Source organism: Manis javanica, chromosome 12, assembly GCF_040802235.1.
Source record: "Manis javanica isolate MJ-LG chromosome 12, MJ_LKY, whole genome shotgun sequence".
NCBI lineage: Eukaryota > Metazoa > Chordata > Mammalia > Pholidota > Manidae > Manis > Manis javanica.
The window spans coordinates 76,367,872-76,394,319 of NC_133167.1; the positions used below are offsets into that span (position 1 = coordinate 76,367,872).

A 26,448-nucleotide genomic window follows, 5' to 3' on the forward strand; every position below is an offset into this window, starting at 1 on the left:
AGGATATTGAATTATTATTTTTATTTGTGTTTATTTTAATACTGCAGACGATCAGTGTATTCATTGAATAATTCTATTTTCATTGTTGAAAATATCCTGGGGGCTCCCTTCGCCTATGTTTGTGTGTGTGTGTGTGTGTGTGTGTGTGTGTGTGTGTGTGTGTGTGTGTGTGTGTGATTTGTCTTTTACTTATCAGTGTGTGAGAATTCTTTGCATATTCTATATCTGACATGTTTAGTCTGCTACACATTTTGTCTGCTATTCGTGTTAGAATTTTTATCCCACAATTGGTCATACACCATTTATTTGACTTCACAATTTCCTCCAGAGTTAATATATCTTGATATAATAATGTGTATGTTTATCCAGCACTTTATCTGATAATTTAGAAGACGGTAAGCTATGGTTTCAACACAGCAGAATGATTAGTACCAATATAAGATGCCTTCTTATTTATAGTTGCTTTCCTATCCACCTGTGGTCATGTTTGTGCTCACTTCTTTGGTCCTTTCCATTATTTCTATATTCTTTTTACTGATTTCACATTAATTCAATTAATATAGCCTTTTATTATGATAGTTCAAACCCCTTTTCTAAATTTCAGAAACCTACCTACAGCTTGAGGTACAGCATGGTCCAGAACCACATTTTGCTGAGTTTTTCAGTTTACATGTTTTGTAATCACAGCACTCCTTAAACAGACATTCCTAAAATTTCATAAGAAGAAATACCATTCTAGTTCAACCACTTAACAGCTGTTTCTGAATCAACTTTTTAAATCCTCACTTGTATTCAACTTTTCAATTATACATTCTAGTTATATTCAATGAAGCTTTACTATTCACTATTTCAATACTATCCAAAAGCATGTGCAAGAACTAAAAACATCTAAAATATCATTTCATCATTAAATTACCTGAAATATTTGGTAATTAATATTTTTGTTATATATGTCAGGTAATAATTTATTACCTGAAATATTTGGTAATGAATAGCAAGAACAAAATCTTGGGAGGAAAAGTATGAATTCCCAAGAGAAAACTCTCCCCAATTTCTTTTTAGCAATTTGTTTACTAAAGTTTTCCGTTGTGACTAGGGTTAGAGTTAGGCAATATAATAAAAATACATTTAGAACAGAAAAAGATATGTCAGTACATATAACTTTTACAAGGTAAATGACAGTCAACTATTATTCAAATTAGGTGATAAATAATGTCAACAAACCAAATATTGTTTCCATGTAAATACATTGTAGTGATATAATTCTTTAATATTTTTATATTCTTTTTTTAATCAAACATTTTCCATTTGTCTCAAAAATCTAGTTTCAAAGATCTTGCCAGTTAGAATGAAGGCAGGATTCTTTAATTTTCCATTTGTTTGTTTCTGCTTTTTCATGTGTTTATGTGAATCAATATGTATTTATAAATATTCCCATCCTAGAATATAGAAAGTTTAGAGTAAAAGCTATAGTTATTTCATAAGAAGAAATGTGTTGGATATTACTCAGCCATAAGTAGGATGGCCTTAGTGATGAATAAACACATATTGCCCAGATTTTCCAGGGGTAATCACTTGATATATTTCAGTGTTCATGTTCCAAAGTTCAGTACCATTACATGAGTGTACGTATGTATATGAGCAGTGAACGAGGATGCTCTGCCAACCGTGGTCATCCATACTGATTACAACCTATCAGCTTAACTTATAACAAGCTAATGAGGAGACGGTGCCTCACTGTTCATTGTCATTATCACTCTGCTTATTAGTGAGTTTGAGCATGAATTTGAATTTTGTACAATTTTATTTGTGAATTAAATACATTCTTTTTCCCTGTCTTTTCCCCACTAAATAGTAGGAACAGCTTTTATATATTATCCAGTTATCCTTTCTCCTTTTTATATGTTTATAACATTTCTTTGCAGTCTATTGTTTGACTTTTTAATGGTGTCTGCCATTTGGGATAATTTACAATGTTCTCTTTATGCACATTGGGTTTTTTGTCTCCTTACCAAGACTTCCATTATGCCAAGATGATAAAATATTATCAATGCTTTCTTCTGATATTTTGTTTTTTAAAAACTTTAGATTAATTTTTTTCTGAAATGTATCTCTATATTTTGTGGAATAATTGTTCAAATATTTATTACTAGTTATTACATTTGTGAATACAGGAACAAATAAATACACCTGCATGTGTGTGGGAGGGTGCATAAAAAGAGCTGTATTTGTGTCAAATGGGGGATATTTATGAAGATATAGGTGTCAACGTCATTTTCCTAAGGACCATCTAGAATACATCTATAAGCTGAACAAATTGGATTTATTGCTAGTTTTAGCAAAAAATACACACCATGATAACTGTGGACACCTCATAAGAAGGTATAATTATAGGATATGGGCTCATGTTAGGTGATTTGGGGAAAGGTTTAAGGAATCTGGACTTTGCTAGCCTAGAGGCTATTAGAAAACAGGGGTACATCTATTACTGGATTCTTCTCTTGAAGAAGAAAGACTATTCCAATGCTGACATTGAAACCAGTAAAGAAGCAGGAATTACTCCTGTTAGCCAGGACAGGAGCGTGTTTGACCATTTTTGTGACTTGGACAATTTTCAAGGTTTCCCTGTTAGACATAATTAGAGTGACTTTGCTTTTTTTCTTCACCCATCATGATCACAGGTGCCTAAGTCCTGAGCATGTTAAGCCCATCCTACCTGTGGCTGAGCATGTTACTGAGGGCAGGAGAAGCCAACAGGGAGACCGGATACTTAGAGCAAAAACATTCTGCAGAGACAGTCAGTGCCTAGGAGGAACTGGTGGGGCACTGACAGTATTTGCTGTGAGCTGGTCTGCCTGGAGCTGTGGAATCTCACAATGCGCAGACCTTATCCCAGATTACATTGTTTTATTCTATTCTTCTTGAAAAATAACTGGATTTTTTGGCAGGTAATTGGCACCATATTTAAGGATAGATGAATTGCAAGATGACAGTGGAAGGTCTGAGATAATTGGAAAACCTATATACATATATACAGAGGCATGCACACACACATTCTTTACTTTGGGGAATGGTGGATGATTAAGATAACTTGTAGGGGTTTAATTTTATGTAAACTAGTGGTGGCCAGCTGTTTCTGTAGATGGATAAGAAATTCATGTAACTGCTGGAGGAGTAATTATGAAGAAACTTTTATTTAAATAGAGGGCAATTGTTAAATATTATACAATAATGATGTTTAATACACTAAATGTTGGTCCTGTCTGCTGAGAATAGTATGCATTGAACTTTTAGTTGATGGACCTGTGGTAGACTGCATATCTATATTTAGAAGTGAGCAAATAGAACAAATTTCACACATCTTGAAACAGAAATGCAAAAATGTTTGGAAATGATTAAGAAACAAGCATTATAATGTTTTGACATTCTTGCAACCACAAGACAATGAAATTCCAGAGAAGTCTACAGAGAAAACAGACACTGAGGGCATCTGAGTTAGGAAAGAAGTGGAAAAAAAGGCATTCATTAAGCCTATATAGTCAAAAATCTCTCTGCTGGCATAATCGGGAAGAGTGTGTGCAAACCAAATTTTCATGATTCATTTGTCTTCTCTACTGAAGAGGGGTGGGAAAGTGACTGACATATCTCATCCTCATTTTCATATCTAAGTTCTATGTGGGGGACATAGCTGCATATCATTCTGCATATACCATGACAACAACTTACTGAAAACACAAAAAATTGTGCTCATATTTCAGTCTGTATATTACTCACCGCTTCACTGCCACAGTCACATTCTTCGTCAGGTTCCAGAATCCCATTAAAACACACTGATTGATTTTGATATGATGGTTGCAACTTTGGTAAGTTCTGAAGACATTTAGCCTCAAGTTTTGAAATAAAATATCTATAGTCTTGCATGCTACAGTTGCTAAAAATCTTTATACCACTGGATCCCCTAAAATAAAATAACATTCCTCAGGTAAATCAATCAGGCAAATAAAACCACATCTAAATAATGTTCCACATGTGACAGTACGAATTTTAAGATGGCTCAAATGAAACCCTTGTACTTTAGCAGAGGTGAAGTCAGCCATGGTTAAATTTTCATTTATCATTGCTAATCTTTAACATTATGTTAACATTTAATATTCTTTTTAAATAAATATATAGATGTGGAGGAGGAAGAAAATGGAGGGTAAAAAAAAACCTTTATGTTTGTAATAGCATACTAAGTGAGTTAAATTAGACTGTTAAATAGTAAGGGAATTACCCTTGAACCTTTGGTACCCACAAATCTAAAGCCTGCAATAGCAATAAGTACATATCTATCAATAACCACCCTAAATGTAAATGGTCTGAATGCACCAATCAAAAAACATAAGATCACTGAATGGATTAAAAACAAGACCCATCTACATGCTGCCTATAAGAGACTCACTTCAAACACAAACACATACACAGACTAAAAGTGAAGGGATGGAAAAAGATATATCATGCAACTAATAGGGAGAAAAATTCAGGGGTTGCAGTACTTGTATCAGACAAAATAGACTTCAAATCAAAGAAAGTCACAAGAAGCAAAAAAGAACATTACATAATGATAAAGGGGTCCATCCAACAAGAGGATATAACCATTATAAATATCTATGCACGCAACACAAGAGCACCTACATATGTGAAATAAATACTAACAGAATTAAAAGGGGAAATAGAATGCAATGCATTCATTCTAGGAGACTTTAACACACCACTCACTCCAAAGGACAGATCAACCAGACAGAAATTAAGCAAGGAGACAGAGGCACTGAACAACATATTAGAACAGGTGGACATAACAGACATCTACAGAAACACTCCACCCAAAAGCAGCAGGATACACATTCTTCTCAGGTGCACATGGAACATTTTCAAGAATAGATCATATAGCAGGCCACATAAAGAGCCTCAGTAAATTAAAAAAGATTGAAATTGTACCAACCAGCTTCTCAGACCACAAAGGAATGAAACCAGAAATAAATTACGTAAAGAATATGAAAAATCTCACTAACATGTGGAGGCTTCACAACATGCTCCTAATAACCAATGGATCAATGACCAAATAAAAACAGAGATCAAGAAATATATGGAGACAAATGACAACAATGGATTCAACACCACAAAATCTGTGGGACGCAGCGAAGGCTGTGCTAAGAGGGTAGTATATTGGCAATACAGACCAACTTCAGGAAAGAAGGACAATCCCATATGAACAGTTTAGTTTAAACTCACAATTAACAAAACTAGAAAAAGAAGAACAAGCAAGGCCTAAAGTCAGTAAAAGGAGGGACATAATAAAGATTAGAGCATAAATAAATAAATAAAAATTGAGAAGAATAAAACAATAGAAAGAATCAATGAAAGCAGGAGCTGGTTCTTCAAGAAAATAAACAAAATAGATAACCCCCTAGCCAGACTTACCAAGAAAAATAGAGAGCCTACATACATAAACAGAATCAGAAATGAGAAAGGAAAAATCACTACAGACCATCACAGAAATACAAAGAATTATGAGGGAATACTTTGAAAAACTACGTGCTAACAAACTGGATAACCTAGAAGAAATGGACAACTTTCTAGAAAAATACAATCTTCCAAGGCTGACCCCAGGAAGAAACAGAAAATCTGAATAGACCAATTACCAGCAATGAAATTGAATTGATATTCACAAAATCTACCCTGGAACAGATGGTTTCACTGATGAATTTTATGAAACATTTAGTGAAGACCTAATACCCATTATCCTTAAAGTTTTCTAAAAAGTAGAAGAGGAAGGAATATTCCCAAACTCATTCTATGAGGCCAGCATCACTCTAATACCAAAACCAGGCAAAGACACCACAAAAAAAGAAAACCACAGACTAAAAGTGAATATCCCCTGAGGAGCATAGATGCAAATATACTCAACAAAATATTGGCAAACCAAATTTAAAAAATACATAAAAAAGATGACCCATCATGATCAAGTAGGATTAATTCCAGGGATGCAAGGATGGTACAACATTCTAAAATCATCAACATCATTCACCACATCAATTAAAAAAAGGACAAAAAACCACATGTCATCTCCATAGATGCTGAAAAAGCACTCAACAAAATTCAACATCCATTCATGATAAAAACTCTCAACAAAATGCGTATACAGGGCAAGTAACTTAAAATAAGAAAGGCCATATATGACAAATCCATAGCCATCATCATACTTAACAGTGAAAAGCTGAAAACTTTTCCTTTAAGATCAGAAACAAGACAAGGATGCCCACTCTCCTCACTTTTATTCAACATAGTTCTGGAGGTCCTAGCCACAGCAATCAGACAACACAAAGAAATAAAGGGCATCCAGACAGGCAAAGAAGAAGTTAAACTGTCCCTGTTTGCAGATGACATGATATTGTACATAAAAACCCTAAAGAATCCACTCCAAAAACTACTAGATCTAATATCAAAATTCAGCCAAGTTGCAGGATACAAAATAATACACAGAAATCTGTTGCATTCCTATACACTCACAATGAACTTGCAGAAAGAGAAATCAGGGAAACAATTCCATTCACAATTGCATCAAAAAGAATAAAATTACCTAGGAATACACCTAAACAAGGAAATGAAAGACCCTATACTCTGAAAATTACAAGATACTCATGAAAGAAATTAGATTCCAATGAATGGGAACACATCTCGTGTTCATGGGTAGGAGGAATTAATATTGTCAAAATGGCCATCCTGCCTAAGGCAACCTACAGATTCAATGCAATCCCTATCAAAATACCAACAGCAATTCTTCAACAAACATGAACAAATAGTTCTAAAATTCATATGGAGCCCACAAAAGACCCCGAATAGCCAAAGCAATCCTGAGAAGGAAGAATAAAGTGGATGAATTATGCTCCTTAACTTCAAGCTCTACTACAAAGCCAGAGTAATCAAGATAATTTGGTACTGGCACAAGAATAGGCCCCATAGATCAATGGAACAGACTAGAGAACCCAACATATAAACAGATATAAAACCCAAACATATATGGTCAATTTATATACGTTAAGTAGCCATGGACATTCAATAGGGAAATTACAGTCTCCTCAACAGCTGGTGTTGGCAAAACTAAACAGCTATATGCAAGGGAATGTAACTGGATTATTGTCTAACCCCATACATAAAAGTAAACTGAAAATTGATCGAAGACCTGAATGTAAATCATGAAACCATAAAGCTCTTAGAAGAAAACATAGGTAAAAATCTCTTGAATATAAACATGAAGAACTTTTTCCTGAATGCATCTCCTTGGGCAAGGGAAAGAAAAGCAAAAATGAACACACATGGGACCACATCAAGCTAAAAAGCTTCTGTACAGTAAAGGACACCACCAGCAGAACAGGAAAACAATTCCATTAACAATTGCATCAAAAAGGTATCCTATAGTATGGGAGAATATCTTTGTAAATGACATATCTAACAAGGGATTAAAAAAAGGCAACCTACAGTATGGGAGAATATATTTATAAATGACATATCTGACAAGGGGTTAACATCCAAAATATATAAATAACTCACATGCCTCAACACTCAAAAAGCAAATAACCCTATTTAAAAATGGGCAGAGGATATGAACAGACAATCCTCCAAAGAAGAAATTCAGATGGCCAACAGGCACAAGAAAAGATGCTCCACATCACTAATTATCAGGGAAATGCAAATTAAAACCACAATGAGATATCACCTCACATCAGTTAGGACAGCCAACATAGAAAAGACTAGGAACAACAAATGCTGGTGAGGATGTTGAGAAAGAGGAACCCTCCTACACTGCTGGTGGGAATGTAAGCTAGTTCAACTATTGTAAAAAGAAGTATGGAAGTTCCTCAAAAAATTATAAATAGAAATACCATTTGACCCAGGAATTCCACTCCTAGCAATTTACCCAAAGAAAACAAGTTCTGAGATTCAAAAAGACATATGCATCCCTATGTTTATTGCAGCACTATTTACAATAGCCAAGATATGAAAGCAACCTAAGTGTCCATCAGTAGATGAATGGATAAAGAAGACAAGGTACATATATACACAGTGGAATACTATTCAGCCATAAGAAAGAAACAAATCCTACCATTTGCAAAAACATGGATGGGGCTAGAGGGTATTATGCTCAGTGAAATAAGTCAGGCAGAGAAAGACAAATACCAAATGATTTCCCTCATTTGTGGAGTATAACAATGAAGTAAAACTGAAGGAACAAAATAGCAGCCAACTCACAGACTCCAAGAAGGGACTAGTGATTACCAAAAGGGAGGGGTGTGGTTTGGAGGGAGGGAGAAGGGGACTGTGCGGTATCATGATTGGTGCACATGGTGTGTGTGGGGTCACAGGGAAGACAGTGTACCTCAGAGAAGACAAGTAGTGACTCTGTGGCATCTTACTACACTGATGGACAGTGACTGCAGTGGGGTACGGGGGGGACCCAGTAAGGGTGAATGTAATAACCATATTGTTTTTCTTGTGAAACCTTCATAAGAGTGTATATCAATGATACCTTAATAAGAAAAAGAATGTATAGATATATACACATATATATTATATATATAAATGACTAAGTATATAGAATTTTAATAGACATAAGACATTTCAAAGTAAATATTAATTGATTGGCTATCTGTGGGGAAGATTACCATCCAGGCCTAAAGACAATTATAAAATAAGGTGAGCTAAGGCAGTTGTCTCAAAATACTTTAATTTCTTTCCAAAGCTCCCACTGTGGGGTAGGAAAAAGCTGAAGTAATTATATCAGGGGAACACAGCTTGTCCTGCAGCCCTAACTCTTTCTGAATCCATGGACATTAACTTAGCAAAAGATCAACTATTCATTCTTTACATATGCACTTCAGTAGCTGAAATTAAATGGACCAATATAAAAAGATACAGCATTTGATTTCATACTCAATTTGTACTTACAAATTCTAAGGGTGTCTTCAAAAGGCCCAGCAATCCTATCGCACTTCCTAAATCATTTCTATTTTCTAGTCTCAAAGACCAAGTGTTCCGTGTCTTCTAACAAAGCTCTTACATTCCTTGCCTTCAGCTCCCTATCAGAAGAGACTGTCCTCATCTTTGCACCTCCATCAACTAAATTACATACATCTTTATCTATTTACTCTCCCCAGACCTTATCACAATAATTGAATATACCCAGCTTTAATTAAAGCCAGACCCTCCACTTATGCACTAGGTTCTATCCTGCTTTACTCAATGATTTTGCTTTTTAAGTCTTCTTTATATCCAGCTTCATCTTTTCCTACTTTTCTCTTCATTTCTATCAGTCTGATGTGGAGTTGACTATAAAGATGATATATAGTGTTTCCCATCCATACAAGCTCTCTTTTGATCATAAATTCCACTTCATACTCCCCAAAAGTTTGTATTTATCATCTCCATTATTATGCACCCCATATAGTTTATCAAGCTCCTAAAAACAGTTTAAATATTTTTGGGATTGTGCTGAATTTATAAGCCTCTTCTGGAAATATCAGCCATTTTATAGTAGGTTTACCTATATCCTTAGTGCTGGTATACATATGCTGTTTTTCTAGAATGATCATCCTAATGAGTTTTTGATATTGTTATTGTTCTAACTGTATACTGATTCTGTTGATTTAAGTAGGTAGTCAATTATAATGCCAGCAAATAAAGACAATGTTTGTCCTCTTCAAATCTTTCCTCCTTTTTCTTTCCTTTAAAATACTAGCTAAAACTGCCAGTACTATGTTATATCATTCAGGTAGATGTTAGACATCTTTGCCTTGAGCAACAACTTACTACAAGAGTCAAACAGTGGCAACATATGTTTACACAATATTTCATAGTCTTCATAAATCTTAAAGTTTTCCCTCTAATTCTTTTGAGTGAATATTTCTCAATAGTGGGATTTACTGCTTTCTGTAGTTTTATGTCACTTAAACAGATTTGTTAATGTGAATCTCATTGTGCAAAACATACCTTTCCAATTTTTGATGTGGAGTTGACTATAAGGAGTATAAGGAATAAATTCATTACGTGTTGTAAACAACCTCATATATAAATGTAAAGTTAATTATGAGTAAAAAGAAGCCTTACAATGCTTCATGATTCATTATGCACGTAGCTCTTGGACAAGAACACTTATTGATGTCATCATATGTTAATCCAATTTTAAGGCCAAGTAGTTGAGCTATAATAACTGAAAATCCCTGCAAAGTTATTGCATCTGGATACTAAAGAGAATCAAAGGGAAAACAATCATATAAGAAGAAAACACATCAAGAAATAAATTAAACCATTTTTATTCCTGTAAAATTTTTGTATTTTAATATTGTCTATGTTAAGCTATTTTACATCTTATTTTGATATGTCATTGATATGCATACCCATACTAGTTAATAGATTAAGAAGCACAAAATGTAAAAAGTAATGAAACTACCAATAGTCTCTTGTTTAAAATTTGTCATGCCTGGCTTCTATAGCCCTAAACACATTTAGTATTTCCAATGGAATCAATATGAAACACATTTATTTAACTTTCCATTAAATTAGCCCCTCCCATTAACACATTTTAATTCAATATGCACATGTGTCAGGCCCTACAATAGATAGGAATATAGTGGCGCGCATGCAAGAAATGGATGTTGTCTACACCTGGAACTTATATTAAAGAAAGGAATAAAGAAAATGCACAGGAAATTGACAACCAACTTCCCAAACAGAGAGAGGTCATGTAAAGTGCTCTGAAGAAAATGAAGTGCTCCAGTAAAGAATTTTGAGGTGGATATAGATAAGGTGGTTAGAACAACCTATTTGTGGAATTGATATTTCAGCTGAGCTACAGAGTCTGGGGAATGATCCAGCAGCATGGTGACGCGTGGGGCGGCTGTGTGGGACCCCGGCCAGCGCTGGGAGCACATGAGTGAAGACATAACCCGGCAGGAGTCAGAGACAGAGACAAAGCAATGATGAGGAAATTTGTTATGAGGAGGTATGAAAAAAAGTTTAGCAGCAGTGTAAAGTGGCATTTCACATTAACTTTGATAAATTGAGAAATTTTTCTCATCTCTTTAATCTATTATAAGCAAAATTCCTAGAACTTCTCTAATTTGTCTGCATCAATTGAAATTTATAGTAAAATTTAAGTAATTCATACCTAAAGAGAAAAAAGATTGTGTATGTGTGTGAATGAAAATACGGAATATTATGGAGTAACATGGAAATATCAGTTAATAGGCACCCTCTCCTATTGTTTACAAGAGCTAAGGTTAAAAGAAAGGGAAAATCCTAGTATCAGAATTTGAGTGGAGGTTAAAGACAGAGTATGAACATGAGAGATGATATTTGGCTGGCTGTCATTTTTTAGGGCAAGATGTAGGAAACAGAAGCTGAACTTTTAATGCCAACTCAGAGGACTGAAAGTGTAAAACATTAAACAAATACTAAAATGACAGACTGGAATAGAAACATGTCAACAATTAGATTTAATGCAAACTGTCTAAACATACCCATTAAAAGCCACATATTAGCAAAATTCAGGGGAAAAAATGACCCAACTATATGCTGTTTATATAAACTCACATAAGATAAAAGTAAGTTAAGAAAAAATATATGTCAATATTTATCACAAGAAAGCCAGAGAGGCTTTATTAATAACAGTTGCAAGTTAATGTCAAAGAAAAAATTATCAAGGACAAAGGGCATTCTAACATAATAAAAAGGTTCACTTCACCAATAAAACATAATAATCTTAAGTCAGGCACCAAACAACAGAACTGCAAAACTTATGAAGCAAAAACTGACACAGTGAAAAGAACACATATACAAATATACAGTCAGTTGGAGACTTCAACAACACTCTCACAATAAGTGATAAAAAATAGATAAAAAAATTGTTTAGAAGACATGACCACCACCATCAAACAATGCCTATAAACTGGCATTTATAGAACACTTCACCACAGCATGATACACATTTTTTCATACACACATTGAGTATTCACTGAGACCACATCCCATTTAATAAAACAAAACAACTGTAAAAGAACTTAAAGAATACAATATACATTCTCTGAGTATAAAAGAATTGTTAGAACAAATAAGTTTGACAGGAAAATCTCCAAACTCATGACACACAAATACTGCTCAACACATTTTTAAACAATTTACGTCAAAAAAGTATCTTTCTATTTATCTCTTTATATATATGTATGTATCTATCTATCACATCCACTCTTACCACTCCTATTGACCATAGTGTTAGAAGTACTAGCCAATACAGTAAGTCAATAAAAGCACACAGATTAGAAAGAAAAAAACCAAACTGTCCCTAGTTGTGGAAGACATAATTATCTATGTAATATATGAAAATCTCAAGTGATATTAAAAATAAAAGCTCAGAAAACTAAAAATGAGAGCTTAGAAAGTGAGCAGTAAAATGATAAAATGCTGATACACAGTCAAATGGAACTTGACACAAGTTGAACTTGGATACAAGTTCAACAAACACAAATCCATCATATTTATATTAGCACAGAACAAATAAAACAAAAATTGAAAACAATACCATTTATAATTTCTATAAAAAAGTGAAAATATTTAGGCATATCAGTTTACTAGGGCTTTCATAACAAAGTACCACAAAGTAGGTGGTTTAAACAATAGTAATTTATTTTCTCATAATTCTGAAGGCTAGAAGTCCCAGATCAAGTTGACAGGGCTGGTTACATCTAAGGCCTTTCTCTCTGGCTTACAGATGACCAGTGTCTGTGGTCATGTGATCCATTCTCAGAGTGTGTCTGTGTCCTAATCTCTTTTATAAGAACAGCAGTCACATTGGATTAGTAACTTCCATATGACTTCATTTTACATTCATTACCTCTTTAAAGGCCCTGTCTCCAATACAGTCACATTCTTAGGTACTAGGGGTGGAATTTTAATATATCATTTTGGGAAGATATAATTCAGCCCCATAATAATATAAAGAAAACAAAACCATGCATAGGAACTATGTGCTTAAAATCAGAAAATGCTGGACAAGTAAGTCCAAAGCATGTTCATGGCTTAAAAATTACCACAGAGTAAAGAGGTCAATTATGCCCAAATTGATCTATAGGTTTAATGAACGCCTGTCAAATCATTGCCATGTTTTTTAAAAAAATGATTCTAAAATTTAAATAGAAAGGCTCAGTAATTAGAATAGTGAAAACAATTTTGAAATAGAATCAATTTGCCCAATTTTAAGTCTTACCATATATTTAGAATAATCAAAACAATGTAACATCAGAAAGATAGACAAATAGATCAATGAAACAGATAAGAGATCCCAGAAATAGACCCAGACAAATATGCTCAAGTGATTTTTGACAATGGTGCAAAATCAATGTAATGTCTTCTCTTTCAATTCTGATTTTATTTATTTAAATCTTCTCTTTTTGATGCTTAGTATGTTTAGATAATTTTATCTTTTTAAAAAACTAGTTTTGTCAATTTTTCTAGTTTTTCTGTTCTCTATGCTGTACATAAACTCAAGAAAAATAGACAAAAATAGAGAAAATGCACTAATTTTATATAATCATGATTACCCTGATATCAAATAAAAAATACTCCTTATGAAAAAGACAACTTCAGTTTAATACACCTCATCAACATAAATGCAAAATTTGTTAACAAATTTTACCAAATCTAATCCAACATAAAAAAAAGAATGTATTACGACCAAGTGAGGTCTATTCTAGTAATGCAAAGCTGGTTCAACAAATGAAAAATCCATCAATAATATACTCACCATATCAACAGACTGAAGAATAAAAACCATTGAGTGTATAAATGCAAAAAAAGGCATTTGACAAATTCAACATCCATTTCTGGTAAACCAAGTAACCAAATAAAAAAACCTTTCGTTAAAGTGAGTATCGAAGGGAGCTTCCTTACTCTAGTAAAGGGCCTCTACCAAAAACCTACAGCTAGCATCATATGAAACTGTGAAAGAATGAAAATACATTCCCTTCAAGATTGGGAACACAGCAAGGATTAGGACTCACCTCTTCTATTCAATAAGAGGATTCTGGCCAGTGGAATATGTCAAAGGAAATAAGAGGCAGGCAGATTGGAATGGAATAAATAACATTATCTCCATCTGATGACCTAATTATCTATGCAGAGAACCCCATAGTGTACCAAACAACTCATATAACTGTCTCTCCCCGCCTACAGAGGACTGTGACCACAAGCAGCACAGTCAAGGGCGAGTGTAATGAGCATCATAAATACACTCCCATAGCACCTTGTGTATAGGCCTGTGAATTCCTTTCTTTTTATTATGCCAACTTCATTGCAAATACACCACCACTGATCACATGTTTCAGTCAATCAGTGTAGCTGTTACAGCCACTCCCAAATGTTAGAGAGAACACACTAAATCCAAAATCTCAACCTCTGCTAATAAATTTAATTTGAACCAAAGATCATCCCATACTTCTTTGTCTAGAACCTTTAGTATCTATTTCCTTCCATGTTCCCCGGAATGTATCAATATAAATTAGCAAAATCTCATAAATTGTTTTGGCTTATAAACTACCACCTTCCAGGGAAGCTCTTACAACTTTTATTATTAATCTGTGAGCTTAAGGGTTGATGGGCATAGGGTAGAGGTGGGGAAATTATGGTTCATAGACCAAACCAAGCCTGTGACCAGTACAGTCTGCCAATAAGAATGTATTTAAAATTTTTATATTTTTGAACAGCTGAAAAAAATCAAAAGAAAAATGATATTTTGTAACAGGTGAAAATTATATGAGATTCAGATTTCAGTTTTCATCAATAATATTTGCTGGAACATGGTCATGCTCATAAATTTATACCCTTCCTATATTGGCTTTTGTACCACAATGGCAGAGCTGAGTAGCTGTGACACAGTTTATATGGCCCAGGAAGCCTAAAGCATTCACCATCTGGCCCTTTAGATAAAAACTTTGCCAACTGAGAGATTACAGTGAATAGATGTCATGATAAGGCATCCAACTCAAATGAGGTCATTGCAGGATTTCTAAATAAGAGAAGCAAGAAGGCCCGTCTCACCACACAGAGGAGGATCAGCTGCTTCAGTGGATAAAATTTTTAGCAGGGCTTGGGGGTTTAAGACTTACGAGATGCATCTTAGTTCGTCCAATGTTACCATCCCAAATCTAAGGTCTCACTCCCTTCCAGTTAATGCCCTAATTATAGAATAACAGGTGTGGAGCCAAGTTGATTTTGATTCTGTGACATGGCTAATTCATTTGGGACATGATTCTCAGCTGTATTGGCCTAGACGTTAACAAAAAGAGAACGAAAGAGAGAGATAAAGAGAGACAGACTACTTTAAAGTCAGCACAGAATCCAAGAAGAAATAGTTTAATAAAAGCACCTGGTTGACAGGTAACAAAATATAGATGAAGCAACAGAAGATGAGGAGGCAACACTGAGATCTGGAAAGCAGAATGTTGCCACCAACACCAGGACAGGATGTATGAATGAGGAGCTATGGACAGAATCCACAAATAAGTGCTGTTCAGCAGGAGGTGAGCCCACAGAGCTGCTTCACAGGACCAGGAAGCAGTAGCTCTGAGACACTTCCAAGCAGGGACAGAATCCATACGGAGAATCCTATAGTGTATCACACAACTCATGTAACTGTCTCTCCCAGCCTAGAGGACAGTGATCACAAGAAGCACAGTCAAGGGCGAGTGTAATGAGCATAATAAATACACTCCCACACCACCATGTGTATAGGGCCAGTACGTAGAGATACCATGACATTTCTGCCCTCTAATCATCCACATTGCTGAACATACTTAATAGCCAAATAGCAATGCAGCTGGGGAATGTATAGTTCCCTGTGAGACAGAGCAGGGCAGGGATAAGCAGGAAATAGGTCTGAGAGGATGTGGTGAGTGACTGACCCAAAATATGAATATTAAGAAATATTACACGATGTATAAAGAAAAAAATTTGAGAAAACAAATGACATGACAAGTCAAATACTCTAATACATAACTCACAAAGGTCCAAAATGAAAGAGAAAAGGAAAAATTATCAAATATATAATATAGTACAGTTTCTCAAGTCAAAAGTAAATTAGCATCCAGATTGAAAGAGCTTCAACATTACCAGCATATTGGATCATAAAAGACACCAAGTCAATGTTTCCACAGAGAAAACAAGCAGGCCACATACACAATGAATGAGACTAAGAATGACACTGGATTTCTAAATAGAAGCTAAGAGACAAAGGAGAAGACCTTTAAAATTCTGAGGTACAATTGTTTTAAAACTAAAATTAACTGAACCATCTTTTAAAATAATTAAATACATTTTCAATAATGCAACTCCCCAACAATTTAATACCTGTTTATACTTTTTCAGTAAATTATAGGAGTATGTATTCTACCAATATAGCAAGTCATGAAAGAAGAATGTACATATTACAAAGGAGACAAGAGAGAGATTCTTGAACACCAGCTATGCCAAAAGTCTAACAAAGATTGGTGAAAAAAAAAAGAAATGTCTTGGGTTAAAGAGAGGAATGTCTGAAATGTAGAAAATTAGAGGCAATTTTTAATTTTACTCAAGATTTTGGGCAAAAACCTTATGATGCAATTACTTATTTGGGAACAACCAAAAGTTATATAATAAAAGCAATTTAATCTCAATTCATTTTTTGGCTTCTCAGAAAATAAAAAGCAATTCTAATAAGCTATATAACTATAGAGGAAGAATGGAAGAGGCAGAATGTAGATATGATGAGCTGTTAGGATGTTAAATTCTCACTTTGATAATAGGAAAACAATAGATAATGTCTATCTCCTGGACTTGATATAATTTTATTATCTCTAATTCTCCTCAGTTTCCCTTACTCTGCCTTTACTGTTAAACTAAAAGTTAAAACAAAAGGGATTTTTAATTATTGGAAAAAGACATCCTGCCTGTCCTAAAGATAAGCACTTGTTAAAATTAAATGTAATGAAAAAATCCAAGCCCCTCTTCATGTCAAACAGTAGACATGAAATGTATTAATATATAGGCAATACTAACAGAAGAGTGTCAATTTTTACATCATTAATAATCTATGCATTATATTTGTTCTGTAGTATAATTCATATAATGAAAGTTCATGAAACATAGATCTTTTCACATAAATTATGTTCCGAAATACACTGTTAGAGAAATGATTCATGTTGTTTTTATTTTTATCATATTTCCAACTACACTATCACAACTATGACAAAGGCTAAGTTTAATTTAACATTTCCAAAGGGCCTACAGAAAGCTGACATCCATGATAGATGCATTAAATTATCAAATTAATAGAATTATTTATGTATAGTTCTTACATAAGCAAGAATGCTGTGTCGTGGGGCCGTAGGGTAAGAGAGCCTTGTTTCCATATCACAAATCTTTGTAATAAATCATCAGCATCCCCACTGGTAGGAATTTGGTTTTTATCTCTCCACAGTTCCAAAGAAGACAATATCACAGTCAGTTTGAACTGAGAAAACATCTAAAGATAAGATTTATGGTATATTTATTCAAGTAACATAAATTATTACATCAAAACAGTGCATAATGAATGAAGAAAAAGTTCAGTTGACTATTTTGGATATGAAACTAATTAAGGGCCTTTAAGTCGTTAATTAGTCACGATATAATGGGAATTATTTTTAATGAATTTTCATAAATTATCAATGTAAAAGTCTTAAAACTTACAGTGTTGACAAGGCCAATAATCTGGATAATTTTCTGTTACAGCCATCATTTCTGATCCCATATAATCATACTGAAAAACAAATTTTTATGATTCTTTTAAAATGTGAATGACAGAAATTGTTGTGTATAGTGGATATATCTTGATGATAACAGGCAGGAAAACCAAACCATAGGATCTGTCAAACAATTTGAAGTATGTTACTATAAAGATGATTACACTTACAATAAAAGAAAACAACAAAAAGAAAAAATAAGTGAGCATTCAAAATAGATTCTCACTTTTTAATATTTTAAACACTCTTGTGCAAAAACAATCTAAATCAAGTGGTATGAAAATGATTTTCCACATTCTGCTCTATGGTAAAGGCTTTCTTCAGCTAGAAATTTTCTAGCTGACACATTATCTGGGCATTCTTAGGAAATTAAGGAGAGCAAATGGAGAAAACATTAAAAAATATATACCTATAGGCAAAAAGGAAGAAATCCCAATGATGTAAAGTAAAAATTACGTGGAATAAGTGATTTTAAAAGGTTTGATAAAAAATAAGATAAAATAATGTAAATGGAAGGAGAAAGGAAAAGTTGGTCTCTGAAACTGGTAAATTCTGGAGAAGATACGGACTCAGGTTATTTGGGAGCTTAATGAGTACATCTGTTCTTTGGAGTCATATTTTGAAAATGCTTAAAACCTCTGCAGAAGTTGCCAATTCTACAAACTGAAAATAAGGACTCCTACCAAATCTTAGAAATCTGTATAGCTTGTTCACTCACAGTTGCAATAGAATTGAAATGGATGGACTGCTTATGAGTGTTGATAAAAGAAGTAATGTAAAACTATGTACTTCTATTGGATGAATTAAAAATTAGATATATTCCAGACAAAATGTTGTCTTCCTGGTAATACAAAAGGCACTGAATTAGGCAGCTTATATATATATGTGTGTGTGTATATATATATAATATATATATACATATATATATGTATAGGAATGTATACATTCCTATACATATGTATAGGAATGTATATATATATTCCTATACAACACACAAAGAAGAAAAATCCTATTTATGAAAACTGAAGATCATCAAAGAGTAGAATATATAATTTCCTATACGAAGTGTCATGACACTTTGGAAGATATCATGAGCTTTGAAGGTTTTATTTCACAAGGCCAAAATTCTTGATATATAAAGAACACACAGCAATGCTTAATTAGTAGGAAGTAATACAGATGATCAAATGTGGAAAACAAAATTGACACAATTAAAATAATTTAAGAAACCCACAATAACAGTTCAAGATATTAACTTTTTCAAGAACTGATAGAACAAAAGGACTCAGTGAACACAGAGGGCGTGAATAGCACAGTTAAAATATTTGCTTCGTTAGTATGTACAGCAGTACAACCAACAATGCAGGATATATAAACCCTTTCCAAATGCAAACAGAACATTTACAAAATTGACCATATACTGGGCTAAAAAGGGAGTCACAATACATATCAAAGATTTTACATCATTCAGATCATGCTCTTTCACTTATATGGAATAAAACTAAATATGAACAACAAAAATATAACTTGGAAACCCCCAAATAACTTGAATCTAACCAATACAACTCTAAATTACTCAAGGGTCAAACACTTACATCCACATGTACAAATGAATAAGAAAATGACTTTAAAAAAAACTAAATCTTGACGGAAATCAGGCATATCAAAATTTGTTTTACTAGAAACAACAAAAAAACCCTGTATTGTTGTATATCTGCTCTTTGAGTAAAGATAAAATTTTAACCAGGAATACATTAGAAAATAAATAATGGATGAAATCAGTGATCCAATCTAAATCAGAGCGGCAGGGAGGAAATAACAAAGAAAAGAGGAAAGCAATAAACTGAGAAATGAACATTAAAAAATCAAGAAATCCAAACACAGTTTCTGTGAAAAGATGAGTACAGTTGATAAACCCTTGGTAAGTACTACAAAGAAAATACCATGTGAATTTTTACCACTGTCAGGAGGGCGATCTGCACTTCCAAGTTCACTGCAGCCTTTTTCACACTTGCCTATGGATGGAAATAATCTAAGTGTCCAACAGTGGATGAACAGACAAGGAAAGGTATACATACAGTCATAAAAAAGAAGAAAATCCTCCCATTTGCAATGACATGATGCACCCAGAGGGTGTAAGGCTCCGTGCAGTAGGCCAGACAGAGAAAGGCAAAAGCGCATGGTATCACTTGCACACAGAATCTAAAAAACAAAAAAGCTGGTATCATAGAAACAGAATGGCAGTGACTGGAGGGAGGAGAAATGAGAAGGGTGGGTCAAAGTTATAAGAAGTTCTGTTATAAGAAGTTCTGAACTACAAGTTCTGAAGCTCCCATGGACTGCATGGTGACTACAGTTAGTAATAGTGTTGTATACTTAAAGGTTGCTGTGAGTAGATCTTAAGTGTTCTCAACACGCACACACATGTGCGCGCACACACACACACACAGGGAAGAGAGAATGAACTATGTGAAGTGATGGATGTATTAATTATCTTGATCCTGGCTATCAATGCACAGTGTATACATAGATAAATCATCACATTGTGTGCTTTAAATATATACCATTATATTTGTCCGTTATTCTGCCAGGAGGTTGGAAAAATATATTAAATGAATTAGTAAGCTGATCACTGTCAGGTATGCTCAAAGAAAACAATGTGGCCTGAGAGGCTAGAGCAGGTTAAGGGCAGCGCAAGGCTGCTAGGCAGTGCGGTCAAGGCTGAGGACGGGGAGCGAGGGAGACAGTGTAGGGCAATCTAAGCTAGTTGTGGCTGAGTAACACCTAAAATAATATATCTTTATTTGGAAATTAAAAAGTCAATGAAATTTTTGAAATTAAGGAAAAGTTTTCATTAAGTTTAAAGAAAGAGACAGAAAGAAAGGAAGAGGAAAGGAGCCTTGGAAGGGCAGATAGGAGCAGGAAATTTCACCACCAAAGCTTTTTCCACTATGATATACATTATTAGATGTTGAGGTAATAGTTTTGAGAGAATTTTTTCCTGAAAAAAAAAAAAGGATATGGGATTTTTCAAATGTTAACCATGTGTTGAATTTCTTAAGTGCAAAGAGTGACATTTAAAGAAGGTAAAAAAGGTTGCATATAATACCATCATGAGGACTTAAGTAATTTCCAATCAGAGATTGCACTTGGAAAAATATTCCAAGTTTAAATGGACGCAGTGAGCCTGCTAGAGTAATGTAGGAATCAGTACTCCCTATTAATACTGAATAAGAAAGTGAATATAAACATACACATTCTTTTGTCTTCATCTCGTGACCAATGTATACCAGTTCACACTAGAGAACTGGACTGTTGTCTTCCTTTCATTCAGCAGAAAATAACAGGAAATGTTTGAGAACTCATAGTCTACCCAGAAATTCAGATAAACAGTGTGACTTGTATTAACTTTATGTGCATACAGGAAAGAACAGAGAGTAAAATATCAGAAATAATTCCTTAGCTCTGGGGCATCAGCCATGCGTGCCATTTGATGGGATGAATAATCCTGGATTGTGCCAAGTCAGTGAGCTATAAATCAATTTACTACATCATTGTGTAGCACTTATAATGGCAATTTTTATGTGAACTAATTTTCTAACACACTGAAATGTCATTTCACATAGAAAAATTGTAAAGAAACAAAAATTTCTTCCTTGATCCTAATACATTGATCCCTAAATGTAAGATTAAGAGAGGTGCAAAGGTTGGGTGTATCATAAAATAGGTTGAGTTAAAATAAACAAGCAAATAAACTGGACTCAATTGGTACAGCCTTGGTTTAAATAAGTTCTTTTGTATTTCCATAGGGAAGTGCAGTATGCCTGCACCCCACGCATCTAATATTGTTATTATCTGTCTGTCTGACTACATGCATATAGGGAATTTTGTAGGAAAGGAAGTGCTCTTAACTCTCATTGTCCCTCATAAGATTTTGAGTTTGGTTTCAAGCACTTTTTTATCACCTTCTCAGCAATTTTTCAACACTTACTATTTCTTTATAACAATGGTGACCAAATAATGTATTGCTCAGACTGAAATAATGTGGAGTGGGAAGGGTGTTCACAAGAAATTTAAATTATATAATTATTGGAATTGAGATTTAGTTCAATTTTATTACTTTGGTAGACCTAGAAGTATTTCTACTCAGAAGTCATTTTCAAGAGTAGGTTTCTTCTAACTGTATACATACATGTATCTGAGTATATACAAAGCCAAAAATTTTTCAAAGTTTTTTAGTGATAAAAAATAGTGTAAGCAAAACCCTAGTTCTTGATAAATACTTACGTACTTCAGTTTCTTGCCTGTATCTCCCTATAATATTTCTGATATTTTGGAACAATAACATCTTTCATTACCATCTTAACATTTTCACTACAATGTCTGACTTTGTTCAAGGTTGATTATATGGGTAATACATTTAAAACTGTTTTGCTGAATTTCTGAAGGCCAAGCCCAGGCTGGCTGGCATCAAAGGGCGAAATCTCTGGGAGCCATAAAAATAGTTGATTTTGTAACCACTCCTGAGGGAGTTATGAGCTGGGGTCTGGCTCCTTGCAGGCTGCCAGGAACAAGGTAAGAATGACTGCATAGACGTGGAAACTGTCCCTGTGGGTCTGTTTTGTTCCTGGAGTTTACAGATAGAAACAGCACAAAGGCAAACCAAGCAGTGGAACTGAAAATTGCCACAAAACCCTTAACTGACACTCCCTTTTAGATTTGCAAAAAACCTGCAGGCCTGCAGGTAGGCTTGTTAAGAGCTCTGCCTACAGCTAGAGATCAGCAAACACCCCTTGCCCGAGGCTTGTGTCTCCCCAAAAGATAAGAAAATATGTACAAAATAATGATTGTTTCATCAAGGATTTGTAGAAACACCATGACCACCTGTGCTGGCGGGAGTCAGCCGACGCGGGGAATTTCACGACCTCCCTCGGCCCTCACTGGCGCTCCAATGTCCGCAGTTGTCCATCATCTCCTGCTCCCCTCCTGCTGCCCCTTCCCCAGCATAAAGGGAGCTTGAAACCAACCCTGAATGAAGATGGGCCTTCAGGACACACTAATCCTCCCATCTTCCAACTGGCCAGCTTGTTGAAAAAACTCTTTCTCTACCCAACACTCTCTGGGTATTGGCTGGATGGGGTGGCAGAGAACCGAATGTTCATGCTTACAGTTTCATAGCTTCCTCCAGGAACCCCACAAGCTACACACAATGAAGACCGTGGAATACACTGGGCAAGAGTCCCTCATGGTGCTGGCTGGCAGGGAAGAACAGCGGCCCCTGCAGAAACTCTCCCCAAACTCATCTCTGCCTCCTTTATGATAGAAAAGCCTTGATTTACTGAGGGCTGCAGCCTGGGGCACTGGTGAAAACACCCACAGCTGAGAGAGGAGGAGGGAAGGAAGCTCTAGTTCTGGAGGGAGAGGAAGAGATACTTGCTGGGCCCGGTGTGACTTCTGGAGGATGGACGTAGGGACATTTGTGGAGACTATATCCCCAACTCCAGGCGAGTGCCTTCCTAACACTGAGTCTCATCCTAAACTTCCCAGAATTCCTCGGTTCTCTGCTCCATGCCAAGCCCTCATCCTGTGCTACAATGTGTCAAGAAAAAATTACAGTAAAGAGAGCAGGGGAATCGGGAAGAGACAGACTTTATCAATAAAGACACAAAACAAAGCCAAGTGGAGAAATCCAAAGCCAAGCAGAGAACAGGCATCCCTCTTGCAAATTATCATTCCCAATAAACATAAGATATCACTAAAGGGAACTGACGATCCCCCTCTGGCTGGTACACTAAGGGTAGCCATGGCCACAATGCACAGAAACAGACCTACATCTGACTACATTAACACACACTTTCAAACTAAAGACACAGCAGAAAGAAAGGTGTGCTCATCTCCAAGCCAAAAAAATAGTAATAATTAATTCAATTCAGCGGCTACTGCCTTTTGTAACATGTTTAGCTTTCATGAAAAAAAAAAGTGAGAAGGAATACAGACAGGAAGAAATGTGATATGAAAGCTATAGCTCATAAGAGTCAGACTGATAAATGACAAGGTGCTGAAACTATCAGGAAAAAGATTTAAAGCAACTTTAATTAATACCTTAAAGGCACTAAGGGAAAATATTAATCAAGCAAGGTCATGCCACATGTAATTCAGCATCATGAATTAACTTACATGCCGGTCGGCACTGTAGGAGGGTTTCCCTTTCTCCACATCCTTGCGAACATTTGTTGTTCATAGTCTTTTCGATACTGGCCATCCTAGCTGGTGTGAGGTGATATCTCATTGTGGTTTTTATTTGCATTTCCCTGATAATTAGTGATGTGGAGTATGTTTTCATGTGCCTGTTGGCCATCTGAATTTCTTCTTTGGAGAATTATCTGTTCATATCCTCCGCCCATTTTTTTAATCGGGTTATTTGCTTTTTGGGTGTTGAGACGTGTGAGTTCTTTATATATTTTGGATGTTTACCTGTTGTCGAATGTGTCATTTACAAATATATACTCCAATACTGTAGGATGCCTTTTTGTTCTGTTGATGGTGTCCTTTGCTGTACAGCAGCTTTTAAGTTTGATGTAGTCCCATCGGTTCATTTGTGCTTTTGTTTCCCTTGCTCGAGGAGATGCATTCAGAAAAAAGTTGCTCATGCTGATATTCAGGGGATTTTTGCCTATGTTGTCTTCTAAGAGTTCTATAGTTTCATGGCTTATATTCAAGTCTTTAATCTATTTTGAGTTTACTTTTGTTTATGGGGATAGACAATAATTCAGTTTCATTTTCCTGCACGTAGCTGTCCAATTTGCGGACACCAGCTGTTGAAGAGGCTGTCATTTCCCCATTGTATGTCCATGGCTCCTTTATCATGTATGAATTGACCATATATATACTTGGATGTATATCTGGGCTCTCCAGTCTGTTCCATTGGCTGCAGCTACGTACGGGTCCCTGAGCCTGCAGCAGCAGCCTGGGAAGCTGCCCAAGTCTGCTGATGGAAGAGGTGCAAGAGCACCTGCCCCAGCAGAGGCTCAGGATGAGCAGCGGGAGGAAGAGGAGCAGGAAGCAGACTAGGGTCCTGGGGCGCCGGGTGCCTCCTGTCCAAAGGGGAAGCTCTCCTCTGCACACAGCCAGGGTACCAGCTGGGTCGTGGGCCCGATGACAGCAGCTACAGGGCCACGCAGGTGAACAGAAGAGGCAGGTTATCCCAGGTTCCCCCCGTTATCCTGCTTCCACCCTGTCCTCACTACCCTCTGTGCTCCTGGCCCTGTGCAGAGGGTCCTGTCAATCACCGTCACCCATGGGGTCCCTGTCACGGGGAGGCTCATGAGCATCACCCACTCACAGAGGAGGAAACTGGGTCCCAGAGAGGGAGGGGAATCACCCTTGAGCCTGACAGGACTGTTCCGCAGTGGAGCAGAGTCCCAGCCCAACCTGTCTTTAGTACTTCCCCACACCCAGCATGGCCCGAAGCTTCCCTGAGGCTGCGGAGCAGCCCACCCCTTGCGAATGGCCCCAGGCCAGAAACTTACCTGGCTCTGGCTGCCAAGTTTAAATGTTATGGGACCTGAAGAACAAGAGTCCCTTTGTGCCGGCCCTCTGTCCTGGGGCCTCCAGCTGACAGGACAGGGTGTAGCTGCAGGACAGAGGGGCACCTGTGAGTCCCTGGAGCCACATGTCAGGGGCCCTTCTCCCAGAGCCTGCCAGCAGGTGGAACCCACACGTGATTCCTGCCCAGCCTCACCTCTCCTGCTCATCCAGGGTCTCCACGGCCTGGAAGAAGGACCTGAAGTGCTCCTCGGGTTCCAGGTGATGCATCTTGGCCATGTGCTTGTATGTCATGATCTCACGTACGATGGAACATTCCTGGGGCAGAGGAAGGACAGGATGTGGACAAGGAAGGGCGTGAGGAGTGGGGCAGTGGGATGGTCCTGGAACTTTGCTCATGTGGAAACCCACCTTCCCTCCAATGCCATCCAGCCCTGCCTGTTCCCACTGTTGGGTCTCTAGCTGCTCCTCCAGGAAGGCTGTCTTGATGCCACCGTCACCCCCCACCTGACAAAGCCTTAAGTGTCCTCAGCCCTGGGTGTGTTAACTTTCTCAAGACATGTTATACCCAGGAGTTGGGCCGGACAGGGTCCTGCCCAAGGGCCCTGCACCACACCTCCCTTTCTGTGGCGGGGTGGTACAGTAGCGCAACTCTGCCTCTCTCATCCCATCAGCCTGGAAGGCAGCAAGGCAGCCAAAGTGCATCAGAAACAGCCCCCTGCACCCAGAACAAGGCCCAAACCTCCCCACCCTTTCTCAAGTTGGAGGAGCACTGGGGCCCTCCAAGCGGCAGGCCTGCCAGAAACAGCACCCAGACCTAGGCCAGGATCTGGGGTACCGAGGAGGGGGGACTGGACTGGGGAGCTGAGGCCACGCATCCCACTCAACTCTCTCTGATGACACAGGGAGACTTAGGCCTCAGGCAGGAAGGCATGGCCAGCACCCCCCATGTGCTTCCTGTCTTGAAGGAGCAACATCCCTCCCCCTGGGCAGGGCCTGGGGGAGAGGCCAGTCCTGCTCAGAGGCTGCCCCCTGTAGCCCTCAGCCCCATCTGCCC

The 26,448-nt window shown here is 36.6% G+C and overlaps 1 protein-coding gene and 1 long non-coding RNA gene across 2 annotated transcripts in view; both read right to left on the reverse strand.

Moving 5' to 3' along the window:
• The window catches only part of LOC140845294 (disintegrin and metalloproteinase domain-containing protein 18-like), a 31,623-nt gene extending 20,644 nt beyond the window's left edge, over window positions 1-10,979 (reverse strand). Inside the window, 4 exon segments of the mRNA XM_073219279.1 lie at window positions 609-707; window positions 3,775-3,958; window positions 10,144-10,280; window positions 10,890-10,979. Coding sequence (XP_073075380.1) covers window positions 609-707; window positions 3,775-3,958; window positions 10,144-10,280; window positions 10,890-10,979 — 510 coding nt within the window.
• A 13,909-nt stretch (window positions 10,980-24,888) lies between these two features.
• Window positions 24,889-25,682, reverse strand: LOC140844781 (uncharacterized). The gene is made up of 3 exons (XR_012123276.1): window positions 25,588-25,682; window positions 25,376-25,479; window positions 24,889-25,011 (listed from the first exon to the last, which is right to left on the reverse strand). It is a non-coding gene; the product is annotated as an uncharacterized lncRNA (long non-coding RNA).
• Window positions 25,683-26,448: the final 766 nt, after the last annotated feature.